Raw genomic sequence first — 18012 nt, forward strand, 5'->3', positions numbered from 1 at the left:
GCATTAAAGCACAGGGGCGTATCCAGGGGGGTTGGGGTTCAACACCCCCCCCCCCGAAATTTTGGAAAAACATATGTTAAAGCCTAAATTTCTAATTTTATTCTGAGTACACCTCTTATCAAATTCCATAAAACCTCCTACGAAATTTTTTTTTGGCTACGCCCCTGTTAAAGCATCAGGGGATGAATTAATATTCACTTTTACCCAGAGACATCCCTATCGTAAAAGATCCTCTGTCTGTCTTTTAAAAGTAGCGCTTACACATTAAAATCTCATTTTCACTTTCTTCTCTTGGCTTGAAGAGACTATTATTTATTATTAAAAACTTATTTTTTTTAGTAAATATATATGTCACATTGTCTACTTTTATATTAACGTCAATGATGCCGATTGTTCTTGATTTTTTTATTCCGTTGAATGAGACTCGTCCAAGATACTTAGTTTATACAGGAAAATTTCCTTTGGATGAAGAGAAATATTTTCCTTGGCTGATGGTCCATGGCTGTATTACTGCTTCATACAATTCGACAGTATTGTTTAGTTGCGAGTCAATGATCGCAGTCACAACACAGCATGTTTGTAGTTTGTTTAAAATTGTCAGGTGAAAAAGCTAATTTAGAAAAATTTTCATTGATATAAGAATTAACCTATTTATTAATAATCCTAAAATAAAAACATTCAACATTATTTTTTATTTCCGATTAGTTATAAGTTACAAAACGCAATGTTGCTTTCGAACAAGGAAAAGAACTATAACAAGACAGATGATACTTATTATAAACAGTTGACATCTTGTATTAAATGGCACAACCATGCAATTCAGTAAGTTGTAAATTAATATAATAAATAAATGACGTATAATCAGATAACATAAGAATAATTACAAATTATTTTTTAGATGTTCAAAGATACTGAACTCTTGCTTTTCGCCTTTTCTATTTTGTTCAGTGGGTTTAAATGTTATAGCCATCAGTTCTTTACTAATTCAAGTAAAATTTATTCCTTTTTCTTTATAATATGTGACATAATCTGGAAAAAGGGGGTTTACGTGCTAATAGAAGTTTTTGAGAAAATTGCTGTTAACGTTAAATAACTAAGTTTTGTCAGTTATTATCAATTATTATTTTGATAATTTGTTAAGCGGAGGCTTTTGGGAATTCGATGACAGATTTGAAAAATTTTAAATAGTGGATTTAATATTGAGGAGATATTTAAAAATCCAATAGACTCCAATGAAATTCATTATTTGGGGATTTCACTAGTTAACTTTTTAAATAGTATATTAAGCAACAAGAGGATAAAGGCAGCCAATTTTCTTATACAGTAATATGAATCTAAATAAACAAAAAAAGTGAATTTTTCAACTTTAATTGTAATTAATTCTTTAATTTTCAATAGAATATATACTTTATATACATCAATTGATTCGTCTTGATGCAAAGAATAAGATTTTTGATTTATTTTTTAATAAATAATAACATTTTATTGTACAGCAACATGATTTTTAAAAAAATGAATTTTATTAAAAGTGCAAATTTTTTGTCTATAACACAGCCCCACAAAAAAAGAAAAAAACCCTGCGCAAAAGCCCACAGTACCATACCCCTATGTATTTTGATGCGCTGAACACGAATCCGAAGTCAGATTTGCTCCATCACGTTAGGATTTTATTCTAACCTCAAAAAACATGTCAGATTTTATGTAATTTATGTAAAACACAAAATTTTTTTAAAATTCATTAGATTTGTCTCAAACTTGTTTCTTGGGGGTTTTTAAGATCGCTGATTACGAATCTGCAGTCAGTTTTTAAAAATTCAAAATGGCGGATCCAATATTACGGCCAAAATTTAAAAATTTAGTGGATTTTCACTTTACTTGGTATATAGGGGTTTTCGGGGTCGCTGATTACAGATTTGCAGTCAGATGTTAAAAATTCAATATGGCGGATCCGATATGGCTGTCATTTTTTTGAAAATTTATTTATTTCGCTTTAAAATGGGTAATCAGTGGTTTTTCGGATCACTGATAACAAATCTTCAATTAGATTTTGAAAAATCAATATGTCCGTTTGAAAATAATGTAATTTTTATTTATGTCTGTTTATGGTAACGGACTCGTTTGGCTTCGAAAGACCTGTGCAGTAGTTTTCTTTTTAAGTTTACTCTTCCTGGAACAATATCCCTTTTTAGCATCCAACAATAGTCAGCCATCATATTTACGTCCCATCTGCCTTGATATCTGCTCACCATTTCATTAATATCTTGATGAAACCGTTCTCCCTGTTCCTCGCTGTAGTCTCCTAAATTTTTTGGAAAGTAACTCAGATGTGAATGTAGGAAATGGAGCTTCAAACTCATCAAGCATCCCAATTTTTGAAAGTTTTTGATCATACCATTCACTATTAGTTCCCAATTCTCGCTCTTATGGTTGCCAAGAAAGTTTTCAATAACTCCCTTAAAACTAAGCCAAATGCAGCTTTCTCTTTTTTACTCATTACTGTGATAAATTTTTCATCTTTTACTAGTTTGCGAATTCGAGGCCCAACAAAAATTCCTTCCTTTAATTTAGCATCAGATATCTCTGGAAATTTTTGTTCCAGGTACTTGAAACATTTCCCTTCTTTATCTAAAGACTTTACAAACTGTTTCATTACCCCTAGTTTAATATGTAAAGGTGGTGGAATTGCCTTTGTAGGATCAACTAGAGGTTTTTTTATTTAATATTTTTGAAACCTGGTGTAAAGGATGTTCTTTTGGTCCATTCTTATTGTACGTAATGTTTTTTTCGATCTCTACTGTCCCACAAACATAAAAAGCAAGGTGTTTTTTTTTGTAAAACCTGCTTGTTGGCCCAACATGATACTTATAATTTTAAAATCTCCACAAATTTGCCAATTGTGTTCTTTATATTTAATTTTCTCCAAAACTAATTTGACAGTTTCATAATCTTCTTTAAGTTCAGTGGAATGGGCTACGGGAATTGAAGCAAAAACATTAGTGTTATGAATTAGCACTGCCTTTAGACTTCTTTTAGAAGAGTCAATGAATAACCTCTAGTCTTATGTTGATCTTTATATATGTTTGGTTTTAATTCATTTATTAGTCCTTCAATGTCAGAACAATATATTAATGAAAGCTCATCGTCTTTTGTAAAATATTTCCGAAATTCCTTTTCTCTGTCACGATAAAAGTAAGCTGTGGTGCCTTTAGATAACAAATTTTTCTTTTTTAAAACTGAAGCTAGATATCTAGCTGCATATTCTATTTCTGCATTTTTCTATCTAGCTGATATTCTGCTCCATTTTTGGGTAATTTCAAATCTCTGATGAGGTTGCTAAGTTCTTCTTGCGTAAAGCCTTCTTTAACCTTTTCTTCCTGATAACCATCTGGAATATAAATATCATCATTGTCTTCTACAATATTACTAATCGCATCACTTATATCGGAAAGTACATACTCTAATGGTGAACTGTCGATTTCCATATTTGCAGAAGAAAGAGTTAAATGACTTAAAATTTCGTGTTTTTTCACAGATACTACACATGCGTAAATTATATTCTTTTTATTATTTATTATAGCCTTTTACATTGGTCATGCAAAAGTAGCAATCTTCTCGATTCAATGGTTTTTTCCACAATGTTGGTTTTTTAAACTTCAGGTGTTTATCCTCTTTCGTATCATTCCAACGAGTTAACATTGTGTAGCAGGAACTGCAGATTGTATTTGGAACCCATTTTTCATTCTGATTGACTATCTCAAAATCAAAACAATCTCTGTAAATTTGTTTAATGTTTTAATTAATTAATTTGCGATTTTTCGGGATATAAAATTGTCCGCATACGTAACAAAATACATCTGTGTTGCTGTCACATGTATGTTGTGAGGTTGACACTCCAAAAAGAACTTTTGAAGCGTTTGAAGTTTTTTTATTGTTTTGATTTTTGAAAGCCATGATATTTAGGAAAATTCCCGCACGCTGGGGATCCTGGTCCGATCACAGGCGAGTCCACCGTCCTAGGGGTGATAACCCTCATACCTCCCTAGGCCTAAGTATGAGAGCTTTCCGACTTTGACGAGGACATTATCAACTCGTCGTCGGACACACTACGGTATCATCCTCACACCCTAACGTCTCCCTGCAGGGAGACGCGCTGCCTTGCATGCAAGGCAGCGCGCCTTCGCTGGCTTCGTTACTTCGATAGACAGGAAGCAAATCTTTCTACACATCCCATTTCGGGGCAGTTGTCATCGCCTACTACATCTATCGAAGCAGCAGGATTAATAGACCTTTTCATTTAAGGAATCTGTACTGCGCAAGTGCGGAGTATATATATATAACTTCCGACAAAGTTTCGAGCACTTTTTGTACAAAATGCACAGTGCCAATAGTGAAAAGTAATTAAAAAATATTACTAATGAATGTAGAAAAAAAAATTAGCGTGTATTAAAAATGAGCAGTATCCCTGAGAAAAATAATCCACAAAGGAAAAAAATTGATGCACAAAAAAAATATTGTTTTGGGAATTGCAAAAGTGATGCTCGTTGCAAGTCTTATTTGACTGAAAATTATTACTTTATTTCTTTCCCAAAACCGTTTAACATTTAGAAAATAAAATATTAGGAATGAAAATATTCAAAGTAATTGCAAAACTTGTCAAGTATATCGAAAATAAGACCTTTGGGTAAGGTTATGTTCATAACATAACATAACTTTATTTACATGTAAACAATATAGACTTTTTCATAACGCAATCATAAAAATGGCGTTATTTGTCTCTCCGTAGGCCAATGTAAAGTTATTCTTTTTAGTACGTAGTTACGAAAATACTGCGAATGACAGTTCAGTTCAAAAAAGAGCTTTGGTTGTGCTTGTTCGAGTATTTTTGTAACGCTCGAGTATTTGCAATTCCGTCCAGAAAAGGCGTGATTATGTTTTCGTTCAGTTAACTACATTTACCGTGTCTTACAGCAGCAACACAGTATCTGTCAAATACTGAGAGTTTCTAACCTCCTTTTCGCGATCACTCGTGTGAAAAATTCTGTTTTTATTCTTTAATAAAATTATTTTTATTAATACGTCGAAGTACACGACTAGGTTTCGGGGGGCTTCGCCCCCCGACGCGTCCGGTGGCTTGAGGTATTATAAAATGCGATTCTTTGAAATGTCGAATATTATTATTATTCATTTAAGTTGGTTTTTTGTGGTCGGGGGGCTTCGCCCCCCGAAACCCCCCGCGCGATCAGCTAGTAAGTACGCTTGACAGTGATTCTGTGTTCCGAATCTTATGTGTGCGTTTCTCAACATTCTTTTCAGTTATATATTAGAGCTGTGCAAAATTCGAACCGAACCGAGTTTAGTTCGGTTTTGGGGCGCCGAAATGTCGAATGTCGAATATTCGACATCCGAACTGGGCTAGTTCGAATGTCGAATATTCGACATCCGAACTGGGCTAGTTCGAATGTCGAATATTCGACATTCGAACTAAGCTAACTCGAATGTCGGTTTTTCGACATTCGAACTGGGCTAGTTCGAATGTCGAATATTCGACATTCGAACTGGGCGACTAAAATGTCGAATTTTACAATTCGACATTTTAGCGTACCAAAACCGAACAAAACTCGGTTCGGTTCGAATTTTGTAGTAACTCGAATGTCGAATATTCGACATCCGAACTGGGATAGTTCGAATGTCGGTTTTTCGACATTCGAACTGGGCTAGTTCGAATGTCGAAAAACCGACATTCGAACTAAGCTAACTCGAATGTCGAATTTTTGACATTCGAACTAGGCGAAAAAATTCGAACAGTTCGGTTCGAATTATTTTGCACAGCTCTATTATATATGTTTTTCAGTGTCAACGCCTTTTTATGATTTTGTTATGAAAAGTATCGTGCGCAACACGTGTGGCGGCATTTTGGAACTCGCGCTTCTTTTTCGTAACTCGTCTCCGGTGAGGGCGCCTTCGGCGCCCTCACCTACGACTCGTTACGAAAACTTAGCGCTCGTTCCAAAAAGGCCGCTAGTTCACACTTGTTACGCAATGTACTGTTTTACCCTTTAAACACTGACTTCGGCTTTATAACCATATTTTTAATTGACAGCTACAGTATTTTTCTCTACCTGTTCATACATTAATTTTGCTTCTGGAATATCATTTTCATCGAGTTTTTTATTTGAATTGTTATTAGCACAATATACATTCTGACACAAAGTTGCTCGAAAATTTTGAAATCGCGCCGTCTGTCATGGCGTAGCTTCAACTTCCGGTCTTAAATGAAAAGGTCTATATTGTGCCAAAGCACAACGGAAATACAATACAGTATTATGTCCTAGCAGGCCTGCGTTCAAGAGAATAGTATTCTGCAATTGTTGAATTGAACTTCATCCAGAAATTATGCCTAATTCTCTAGAAATGTTCCTAGATGTCGTCTCGATAAATACATTTTAATTTAGGCATTCAGGTTACCAAAAATCTGCATTTCCTGCTGCATAAATGTTTACCAACAAACTTTTCGAAACTTTTAAATTAACCGACTCCCAAAATGCTTGCATATCAAGTCATATTGGACTAGTTGTTAGAAATTTTTGAAGTCTGATTTAAAATTTGTGATCAGCGATCCGAAAAGCCAGTGAGTACCCATTTTAAAGCAAAAGAAATCAATTTTCGAAAAAATGACCGCCATATTGAATTTTTAAAATCTGACTGCAAATTTGTAATCAGCGACCCCGAAAACCCCTATACATATACCAAGTAATGTGAAAATCCAACAAAATTTTTTAATTTGTCCGCCATATTAGATCCGCCATTTTGAATTTTTAAAAACTGACTGCAGATTCGTAATCAGCGATCTTAAAAACCCCCAAAAAACAAGTTTGAGAAAAATCTAATCAATTTTTAAAAAATTTTGTATTTTACATAAATTACATAAAATCTGACATGTTTTTTGAGGTTAGAAAAAAATCCTGACGTGATGGAGCAAATCTGACTTTGGATTCGTGTTCAGCGCATCAAAATACATAGGGGTATGGTACTGTGGACTTTCGCGCAGGGTACTTTTCTTTTTTTGTGGGGCTGTGTAATTGGTTTTAATTCTATAAACTTAAATACAATATATACTTTATATATACCAATCGATCCGTCTTGGTGCAAAGAATAAAATTTTAGAAATAAATGAGTAAGATTTTCTTATACGGCAACATAATTTTGCGGAAAGAACTCATTTTTTGATAAAAATGCAAATTTTTCAGCTTTAATTGTGATTAACTCTATAAATTCTCATACAATTTATACTTTTTATATACCAATCGATTCGTCTTGATGCAAAGAATAAGATTTTATTAGGTATATATTAACTTCAATAACCAACTTAAAAAAAATTTTTTGACAAAAAAATTTTTTTTAGAAAAAAGTCAAAAAAAAATTTGTTCTGAGAATTTTTTTAAGTCTATCAATCCATTTCGAGATATTTTTATGATAAATATACCTGGTAAATTTTAGCCAAATTCGTTAAAATCTCTTCGAGTTATCGTGTTCACAAAAATCGGGATCCACACACACACACACACACACACACATCCATACATACATCCGGACAATATAGAAGAAAATTTGTTAAAAGGATTTTTAAAAATTTTGTAAATTAAACGACTACAAAGCTTCCTCACGAGGAAGCAAAAGTAAAGTATGATTTCATTGTATGCCTTTCTGCCTTTACAATCTCCTTAACTTCATTACTAAACTTTATTACCGGTTTATTGACATCGATTCATAAATGTACATTTGGAAAGCCATCACTAATGCACAAACATAGCCTCGGCGTCAAACCTCCCGTTTGATATACCTCGATCAGCGAAAAACTGTTGCGATTTACAGAGGGTCACCCATCCAAGTATTAACTGCACTCAACGATGCTTAACCTCTGTGATCGCAACTCACGGGATTCCTCCAACCGAGCTATACCATCGGTCTTATATCAATATAAGTAATTAACGGTGTTCGATGGTCTCTGAAATTTCTAGATTATGTTCGACAAATAGTTATCACCTAACAAATACGGCACTGCCTGGTTTAAATCACGTGAAATTGGTAAACAATCATTTTCGATCGAGCTTTTCTCTGCACACAAGCACTTTTCGCAAAATCTGAATCCGAACCATCGACACAAATCTTCTTAATTACCCAAATCCAAAATATTTTTTTAAACCTTGAAGAAAAGCGGTTGCAAAATGGGAAAGGCCAGAGTAATGTAATACGAATCCTTTTGGCAGCTGAGCCTTTACGTCCCTGCATGATTATGCCCTCTAAGTGCAAATGGTTGGAACAAACGTCTTGCCGCCTGTCATTACATTACTTTTGTTGCTTTTGCATTTCCCATTTTGCAACCGCGTTTCTGCATGGATTAAAAAAATCTTTCAGATAATAATGTAGATAATAATGATAATAATGTTACCTAAGTAACTAAGAAGATTTGTGTCAATGGTTCGGATTCAGATTTTGCAAAAAGTGCTTGTGTGCAGAGAAAAACTCGTTCGAAAATGATTGTTTATTGATTTCACGTCATTGAAACCAGGCAGTACCGTTCTTGTAGGGCGACAAGTGTAGGTCGCACATAACCTACAAATTTTAGAGACTATCGAACGCTTTTAAACTTAATTGAAAATACCGTACCTAATTCTGTTTTAACTCTCAGGAACACAAGTCTTTTTTCGAACAAGAACCAAATTCGCCTGTTTTTACTTTAATACATATATACGAATTAAAATTTCCCTTTTATTGTTAATAACTTTTAAATTAATGCAATAATTAACAATTTTTTAATTGTAGACTTTGAACTCAATTAATGATTCTAATTTGGCAATTAAATACGGAACTTTTTGTAGCGCTTTTATGCTTCATCTATTTTTTTTAACGATACCAGCTCAAAGATTATTAGATAGTAGTTTATTAATTTCACAAGGAACGTAAGTATATTTAAAACGATTGTAAGGAATAATACCAGTCAAGTAACTATGTAATTTTACTATGCTACAATGCTACACGTAGGTAATTCTCGGGAAACAATTTTTGCAGAATTAACACCAGACTTTGTAGTATTTATAATAAGCAGCTTAGATTTTTAGCATTATTTGTAACGTAGCAGATCATTAGTAATAACGGAATAGCATAATCTCAAGTAGATTCTCACCGGAAGCATGAATATTCCACAACAACACAATTGTCATTCACCCGAATTGACATTTAACCTAATTGCCATGCATAACAGAGTTGACATTTAACACAATTGTCATGCAACATAATTGACATTTAACATAATTGTCAATCCTGTTAATTGTCCATGTTACATGTCAATTCTGCTACGTGACAATTTTGTTAAGGGGTAACACCACTCTAGAGGCAGAAAAAAGACCTATATTGGATGATGTATTTTGTGAAAATAAAAAAAAGGAATAGGATTTCTTTTTAGAGGGTTTATTAAATATATATTAAAAAGTAAAAAAAATTCTTTAATTTAAATTTTACTACAAAATGGTGGTGACAGATGCCGTATCAAAATAGACAATTTTTTTATTACCAAAACGGAAGGACTGTTTTCTAGAAATACAGTGCCGCTCAATAACTTTTGCCCACCCTACAGCGATTAAACACTTTACAAAAAGTTTTGTATTTTGTTTATTATTTTAGTTAAAAAGCTGAAAAAGGTCTTTTTTAAATCTCTTTTCCTAAGCTTTGACACTATATAAAACAGAAATTAAAAAAATTAATTTGTTAATGTTTAAAAAATATTATTGCAACATAAAATTTTTCAATTATTTTTTATTTTGGTTTTTTAAAGCGATACCGTTTTTTAGGAGATCATCGCATGTGAATCACACTTATATAATTTTAAAGCTAATTTTTAGTTTTTTGTAGTTTTTAGTGTAGATTACAGGAAAAATATAGTGGAAATGATAAGAATTGATCTTCATTGCGTTTTGAGCGAAAACCTAAATCAAAGTTTTTAAAAATTTCGTCAAAAATGCGTGTTTTTCACCCTAGCGCCCACAGTTTTTTATCTGAAGAGATGAAAATTGGTTATTTATTTATTTTCACCTGTAGATTACAGAAAAAATACAGCGAAAAATATTGGAGTTGATCTTTATTTTTCTTCAGCAAAAAAGTAGAAGTTTTAAACTTGGGTATTTATTTAATTATATTTAATAATTTTAACTCAGTAATCATTTAAATAACTTTTGATAATATAATTAAGTTTATTGTTTGTAAACTGATTAAAACTTATTTAAACAATTGCTTAGTTGACAATAATTACATAAATATGATAATAAATTTATTCCTTTGTTGTAGTGAGTAAAATTTGCGAATTTCTACAATTAAAACTTAAAAATATAAAAAATTGAAAAAAAAATTTTCAAAAAATAAGTTAAAAATTTTTTTTTTTTCAAAAAAATTTTGCATATTTTTTCTGATTCTACATGTAAAAATAAACAATTTATGTTCTTAAAAATTTTTTTTTAAATGAACCGTTTTTGAGTTATTAACAATTGAAAAAAATGGCTAATTTTTTAAACAAATAATCATATTATTCTTAAAAATTATCGTAAAAAATTTTAAAAAAATGCGTTTTAAAGGTGATAAAACTAGCTTTAAAATGATATAAGTGTGATTCACATGCGATGATTTCCTAAAAAACGGTATCGCTTTAAGAAAACCCCAAAAAATTGAAAAATTTTATGTTGCAATAACATTTTTTAAACAGTTTTGTGACGGCCTGTGAAAAAATTACCAATTTCTGTGTAAGAAAATGAGAGGGAGGGGTTAAAAAATTTTCAAATTTGAGTGACGTAATATGTGAATGATCCCTAAGAAGGATAACGTGGAGTGAGTTGCACCAGAAATGAATTTGGGTTCTGCGCATAGTAGTGATATATATATATCATCTGATGTAGCAGACAGGTAGTATGCGCAAAGCCCGAATTCATCTCTGGCGCAACTCATTTCTCGCCAACCATATTTCCATTTCTTGCACCTATCCAACTCATCTTGTATATAGTCTTCTTGAAACCAACTTAAGTTGGACTTGACTAGTATTATCTCTTGCAATTGCGGGATTGACAACTTCTTATTTCCAGCTTTTGACGTTGTAATGTATTTTTAAACTTAAACAGATATAACGGTGAATGGTATAATTTACCACTTCATGGACAAAAATTAATTGTGCCAATAATACTCCGAGGTCAAATACCTTCAACTTTAACTGTTGGGGAATTTTGTGACATGGATATGATTGCATTCGCAGCGGTGAGAGCTATAAATAATTTTTCTCTTAACAACTTTTTTATTTATAAGTTTTTGATTAGCAATTTCAAAAATTTGAGTAGCGCTCCACCGGACAAAGAATGAACTAATATGTATGTGGCGAGTATATATAAAACAAAAATACAGTTTTTACATACAAATTTAATTAATTAATTTTTTACAAAAAATTACTACGTATCAAATAATCTCTACGTCGTCTACAATATATATAATGTATAAAGATACTCTAAAAATTTGAAAACAATTTTGGTACATTTTGGGATAGATAATAAAGTACTGAATACGAAAATTTAATTGCTTTTAGTATACTCTTTCAAAAATTTGCATATTTGACGATTTTTATACGAGAATAGTGGCTTTACCCTTTAATAAAGAATCCTAGAGCTTTGTCTACTTCAGAATTCTTGTTCTGATTGGTCGATTCAAACCTTGTTTGCTAAGTTAATTTTGAGATTCTTCATTCTGCCGTTAACAAATATGTCTGAATAAGAAAATTAATCAATTTTAAGAAATAAATAACTGAACTCACAACACTGTGAACGTCTAACAAACACATTAGTACAGCATCTGACTAATAGAGCGCTAGTCGAACTTCTGCAATCGCTAATAGAGTTTCTATATGACTACCTCCACATCGTCATCGTCGGTATTTAGATAATCCAATATTAAACAAATAAACGTTTTGTAGTATTTATCTAACGTCCTATCACCAGATTATATAAATACCGACCGACGGTAGTGACGTAGTCACCCATTAACCCCTTCGCAGTCAAGACCAAAATCTCATAAGTGGGCTCAAAATGTCAACAGCTTTTTAGAAAACTAAAATTTGCGCAAACACGCAAAGTATTGTATTTTAACTCGATGATTACGAATCCGATATCAGATTTTGAAAATTCAAAATGGCGGATCCAATATGGCGGACGAGATATTTAAAAATTCACCGGATTCACTTGAAACTTTTTACTCGGGGGTTTCCGGGGTCGCTGATTACGAATTCGATATCAGATTTTGAAAATTCAAAATTGCGGATCCAATATGGTGGACGACATTTTCTAAAATTCATCGGATTCATTTGAAACTTGTTACTAGAGGGTTTTCACTCATTACGAAAAACTTTTTAAACGATAAAATCACCGACAGTTTGAGCCCACCTGCACCATGACGTATACACGTCATCGACTGCCAAGGGGTTAAAGAAAAACTCAAAATGTCTGGAAACTTTCCGCGGACTTTCAGCGGATTCTTGTTTGCAGAAAGTCTGGTGGTTTAAAAAATATAAAAATATGTTTTTTTAAGCTTTTAAAGACATCTATTTCTTATTTTACGGTCCTTTTATCCATGCGTTAATAACATTAATCAAAAGAAGAGATGAAATTTCTTAATAAGTATTTACATGTGACACCTGCATTTAGTAAAAGGTTTGAATATTTCCAATAGCTATTCTTTAAATTGTCAAAAATAGTTCAGCAATTATTGTATGAATTAAAATATTATTTACAAAATATTAATAATAAATATTACGATGTTATTTTGTTTGCATTTGTAATTTTAGTGAGATCTTATTTTGTTTTTTTTTAAATCCATTCATATAATTTTATTATTATTTATTAGCTTTTGCCCGTCGACGACAGGCATCCTCAGATAATTTTAAACTGAAATTACATACAATTATTAGTGAAATAAATATATCGAAAAATATCTAGAAGAACATAACCTATAACATAACCTATAACTTACCAAGAAGGTTTCTTCCCGGAAATTTACTAAATATATAATTCAAAAAAACACATCTTAATTTGTCAACAAAGACACATTTAAAAATAAATAATTAATTTAATAATAAATTAATACATTAATAATAAATTTTTAAATTTTCTTCTGTACATTATTATTTCAGGAAAACTTCCAAGAAACGTTTGTATTTTTATTTCTATTTAAAATATTACATATTCTCTTGTAAGAATGTATATAATGTCTAGATTTAAAAGCTAACCTGGATATTTAATAATATGAACATGATTTTCCCTCATTGAAAATGTAATCAACAAATGTAGGTTTCATAAATGTTTGAAAATAGTTTTATCCTGCATAAACACGATTCTCATTGTTTTGAAACACGCTTCCATGACTTCACACATGAACTTGTTTTAAACATAGAATTTGTAGTTACAACAGTGTTCAGAAAACACTGTTAGGGGGGAGTGAAACCTTTGAGGTGTCTTTTGAAACTGTTCTTCATTAATTTTTTTAAGACACAAGAATAAAGTAAACAAAATTTGGTTTCGAGAGCTTTATTTATTAATCGAGCATGAAACTATCTTTTGACACATTTTAGTATTTGATCTATGTTCATATAATAATTATAATAACATACACACACTATTATAATAATAATTATTATAAACATCTCCACGGATGGAAAGAGTGGTACGTCAGCGCAGCTTTACACGAGGTTTACAGAATCACTAATGATGCTCAACAACCACAAAAGATCCTAATAATAAATGCTATTTGCAACTATACAGTCAATTTAGCTCTCCTCCATTTACTGTCTTCATGGACAGCATAGTGAGAGGATACAATTTAAGGAAGTTTGACCTTATTTTAGTGATTGATCTTATTTCCCCATTTATTAAAGGAAAAAAGCTAATTTATAGAACTGGGATTAATCAGGTTAAAATTAAATGTATTCACATTCAATGCAGGGCGCTAATGATTCGGTCTCTTCGAAGGCACTGAAAAAAAGGGGATATAAAATGTTTATTCCTGAATCCTTTCTTAGAAAAAGAGGATTCACGAATTGGTTTTCAGCTAAACGGTTTATTAAGGGTATAATTCGGGTATGTGCGTCAAACATACTACGTAACATAGTTAGTATCAGGAGAGTTATGTACTCTTCCAATGTTACTATGGATAAAAAATGGAATTTTGCATTCTGAGGTTGTGATATTCTACCAATTGTAACCGGGAAGAAACAAAGAAAAAAATGTTCTTTGAATAAAACCCTAATGTAAAAAGGGTTGTGCATTCAAAGGAGGAATCTGTTAATGATTCTTCCCCTTTGCACTGAAAAAGTTTTGTGGGTTCAGACTCCCCAACGCGTGCGTGAAAACCACCAAAAAGAAAGTCCCTGCATAACCAACAGCGTGGTGATGACTGTTTCTCTCGTTGAGGGGTCTGACCAATTAGGATTAGGTATGTACAAGTCTCACAGCGTTGGTAAAGCAGTTCCCCGCAAAAGTGAGAACTCTCATTTCCCAAAATTTAGGAAGAGGGGAAATTGAATAGCTTTTAGAATTTTACGCGACAGTTCGTAGTTTCTGCAAAAAAGAAAAGCAGTGTTCGGGTATCTTAGTGTTCTTGGAAGATTCGTTTTGGAGTTTAGAAATTATTTTATTACAAGTAAGTAGTAAAAATAAGAACTAAAATTATTTAAATCAAGTGTATTGTTTAAAAGAATTAATTAGTGTTATATTCTTATAATAATATTCTTTGAAATATTGTAATATTTTTAAAAATTTATTGCAGAAAAATTTTACTTTTGTTTGTAGTTTATTGTCATAAATATTAAAAAATTAAATTATTAAACAATTTCAATAAATAAAATATAATATATATGTATACATATATATTTTTACAATTACAGTTTATAGATAAATATTACTTTATTTAATAAATATTGAAAAAATATTAAATGAATATAATAAAAGTAATAAATAAAATTCTAAAATATATGAAAATTTATCATTTTTATAAGCAATACATTTTCAAATTAATTACATTTTATGCAAAAAATTTTTGCTTATTTTATTCAAGTTCAAATACTGCATAATTTTATTCATTGAATGATATTTAAGGGGTTACGCCACCCTGAAATTTTCAAAAAAATTTATTTTTTTTTTTTGCTTAATTTCAAAGTTTATATTCTAACGAATATTTTGAGATGTCGCCGAAGACAATGTCTCACTAATTACAAAAGTTATGGTCATTAGAAGTCAGCGCGGTGGGGACGCGCCGAGAGCTGCTGGAAGCAGCGACTTTCTATTTTCGAATGGTCTAGGGGGCCCTTTCATGATTTAGGAAGGGTCCTTTTCATTGTATCCCTTCCATTCTTAAATAAAAAAAAATTATGGCCCAGGAATTGCTGATTAAATAGTAAATTGAAAAATTTTCAAGTTATAATACACTAAAGTTCATTTTTTTCTTCTTTTGCGTTTTTCTCGAAACCACAATTTTCGAGACGGTGTACACGATAACTCAAAAACTATTCAATCGATTGACTTGAAAATTAATATACATCTTCCTAAATAGATTTTCCACAGAGTGACGTGGGATTTTTTTGATTGAATAATTTGAAAATTTTTTATCCAATTTTTTATACGGTAATTTTAGCCAAAAAAAAAATGTCAATTTTTGAAGTGCTTCCATTTGCGTAAAAATTTTTTTTTTTTAAAATGGCTTCGTCACTCTGTTCAAAATTTATCACTTTTTAAGAAAAATATTGTTTTACTTGTTTCTGACAAAAATTGAACTGCCAATCATGTACACCATCAAGGAGTGCTCCGGAAAAATTGATCCACGCCAATAGTTATATCTCCGCCATTTTTAATTAAAAACAATTTTTTTTTAAATATTTATAAAGCTCAATATATGTACTAAAGCATCAATAAATGTAAAGAAGTCCTACCTGAAACAGTTTTATCAAAAAAATTCCTAAAAAACCATCCGATTTTCATGCGTTCAGGGTGGCGTAACCCCTTAATGTTAATCGAAAATGTTAGAAGAAATGGAAACGATGGACACAAATTTTGACCTTTATTTTAATAATATTGATATGAATGATAACAGTGAAACAGTTGTGGAAGGTAAAATACTTTTTTACAAATAATCTCAAAATAACACAGCCACACAAAAAAAAAAAAAAGTTCTGATCTGGGGGTCTCACTATGTAGACTTTATGTTTTTTGGGTCGCTGAATCCGAATCCGAGGTCCATTTAACCTCATCAGATCAGGATTTTGACATAACCTCAAAAAACCAATATGGCGGACACATTTTTGAAAAGTTCATTGGATTCGCTTCAAATTCGTTACTCGGGGGTTTTTGGGGTCGCTGATTACGAATTTGAAGTCTGATTTCAAAAATTCAAAATGGCGGACACGTTTTTGAAAAATTCATCGGATTCGCTTGAAATTCGTTACTCTGGGGTTTTTGGGGTCGCTGATTACGAATCTGATGTCGGTTTTTCAAAATTCAAAATGGCGGATCCAATATGGCTGACACATACATATTGGATGCGCCATTTTGAATTTTTGAAATCTGACTTCAAATTCGTAATCAGCGACCCCAAAAAACCCCCGAGTAACGAATTTCAAGCGAATCCGATGAATTTTTCAAAAACGTGTCCGCCATATTGGATCCGCCATTTTGAATTTTTGAAATCAGACTTCAAATTCGTAATCAGCGACCCCAAAAACTCCCGAGTAACAAATTTGAAGCGAATCCAATGAACTTTTCAAAAATGTGTCCGCCATATTGGTCTTTTGAGGTTATGTCAAAATCCTGATCTGATGGGGTTAAATGGACCTCGGATTCGGATTCAGCGACCCAAAAAACATAAAGTCTACATACACGGTGAGCTTGGATGAAATTCAACCCAAAAGTCATGACCCTTTCTGGTTTATTTTTGATATTATTTAAGTGATGTCTAATAATCATTTTAAGATAAAAATTAAAATAATCGTTGGAGGGAAACTCAAATTATATTGATTTTTTAATTTTTTTTCTAGGTTATTGTACATATTTTCTGAAGGATAATGTTTTAAACAATATTTATTGCTTGAAAAGATATCTTTTAACATTAAAAAACATTCTATTTAGTAAAAACAATATTTTAATATTTATAAAGCTAAAAAATTGTCGAAAAAGTGTGAATTTTTTCGTTTTTCTGAAAATTACTCTTTTATAAGTCATTAAACACTACTATTAAATAAATATACTATTAAATATATTAAATATATATACTATTAAATTAAAAATCGTTAATGGAATTTCGTTGAATTTTCTAAAATAAATGAACATGATTTCTGTTAGTTCAATAAAAAGTTTATTTATTTAAAATTGTTTAAAATTAAACTTTTTTAAACATAATTATTATTATATGGTTTTCAAGTAAGGTCCAGAAAAAAAGATTTCACCAAAGAAACTGGACTTAATGACAAATTTCAATTACTTTTTCATTAAAAACGAACTTTAAATCATCATATTTCTGTAACGACAATAGATAGAATAGTTTTTCTTGTTTAGTTTTCCAGGAAATTTTATGTACTTAATTTACATTTGCATAATAGTAGTGTTTAATGACTTATGAAAGAGTAATTTTCAGAAAAACGAAAAAATTCACACTTTTTCGACTTTTTCGACAATTTTTTAGCTTTATAAATATTAAAATATTGTTTTTACTAAATAGAATGTTTTTTAATGTTAAAAGATATCTTTTGAAGCAATAAATATTGTTTAAAACATTATCCTTCAGAAAATATGTACAATAACCTAGAAAAAAAATTAAAAAATCAATATAATTTGAGTTTCCCTCCAACGATTATTTTAATTTTTATCTTAAAATGATTATTAGACATCACTTAAATGATATCAAAAATAAACCAGAAAGGGTCATGACTTTTGGGTTGAATTTCAT

At 31.1% G+C, this 18012-nt stretch overlaps 1 protein-coding gene across 1 annotated transcript; it reads left to right on the forward strand.

Annotated features, from left to right (window-relative positions):
* Positions 1–905: 905 nt before the first annotated feature.
* Positions 906–12663, forward strand: LOC122510090 (putative odorant receptor 85d). Its single transcript, XM_043624501.1, has 4 exons — positions 906–989; positions 8824–8960; positions 11163–11295; positions 12613–12663. Exons 2-4 carry the CDS (start codon positions 8887–8889, stop codon positions 12661–12663), a joined length of 258 nt encoding a protein of 85 aa, XP_043480436.1. The 5' UTR covers positions 906–989; positions 8824–8886.
* Positions 12664–18012: the final 5349 nt, after the last annotated feature.

Source organism: Leptopilina heterotoma, unplaced genomic scaffold (genome assembly GCF_015476425.1).
Source record: "Leptopilina heterotoma isolate Lh14 unplaced genomic scaffold, ASM1547642v1 Lhet_66, whole genome shotgun sequence".
NCBI lineage: Eukaryota > Metazoa > Arthropoda > Insecta > Hymenoptera > Figitidae > Leptopilina > Leptopilina heterotoma.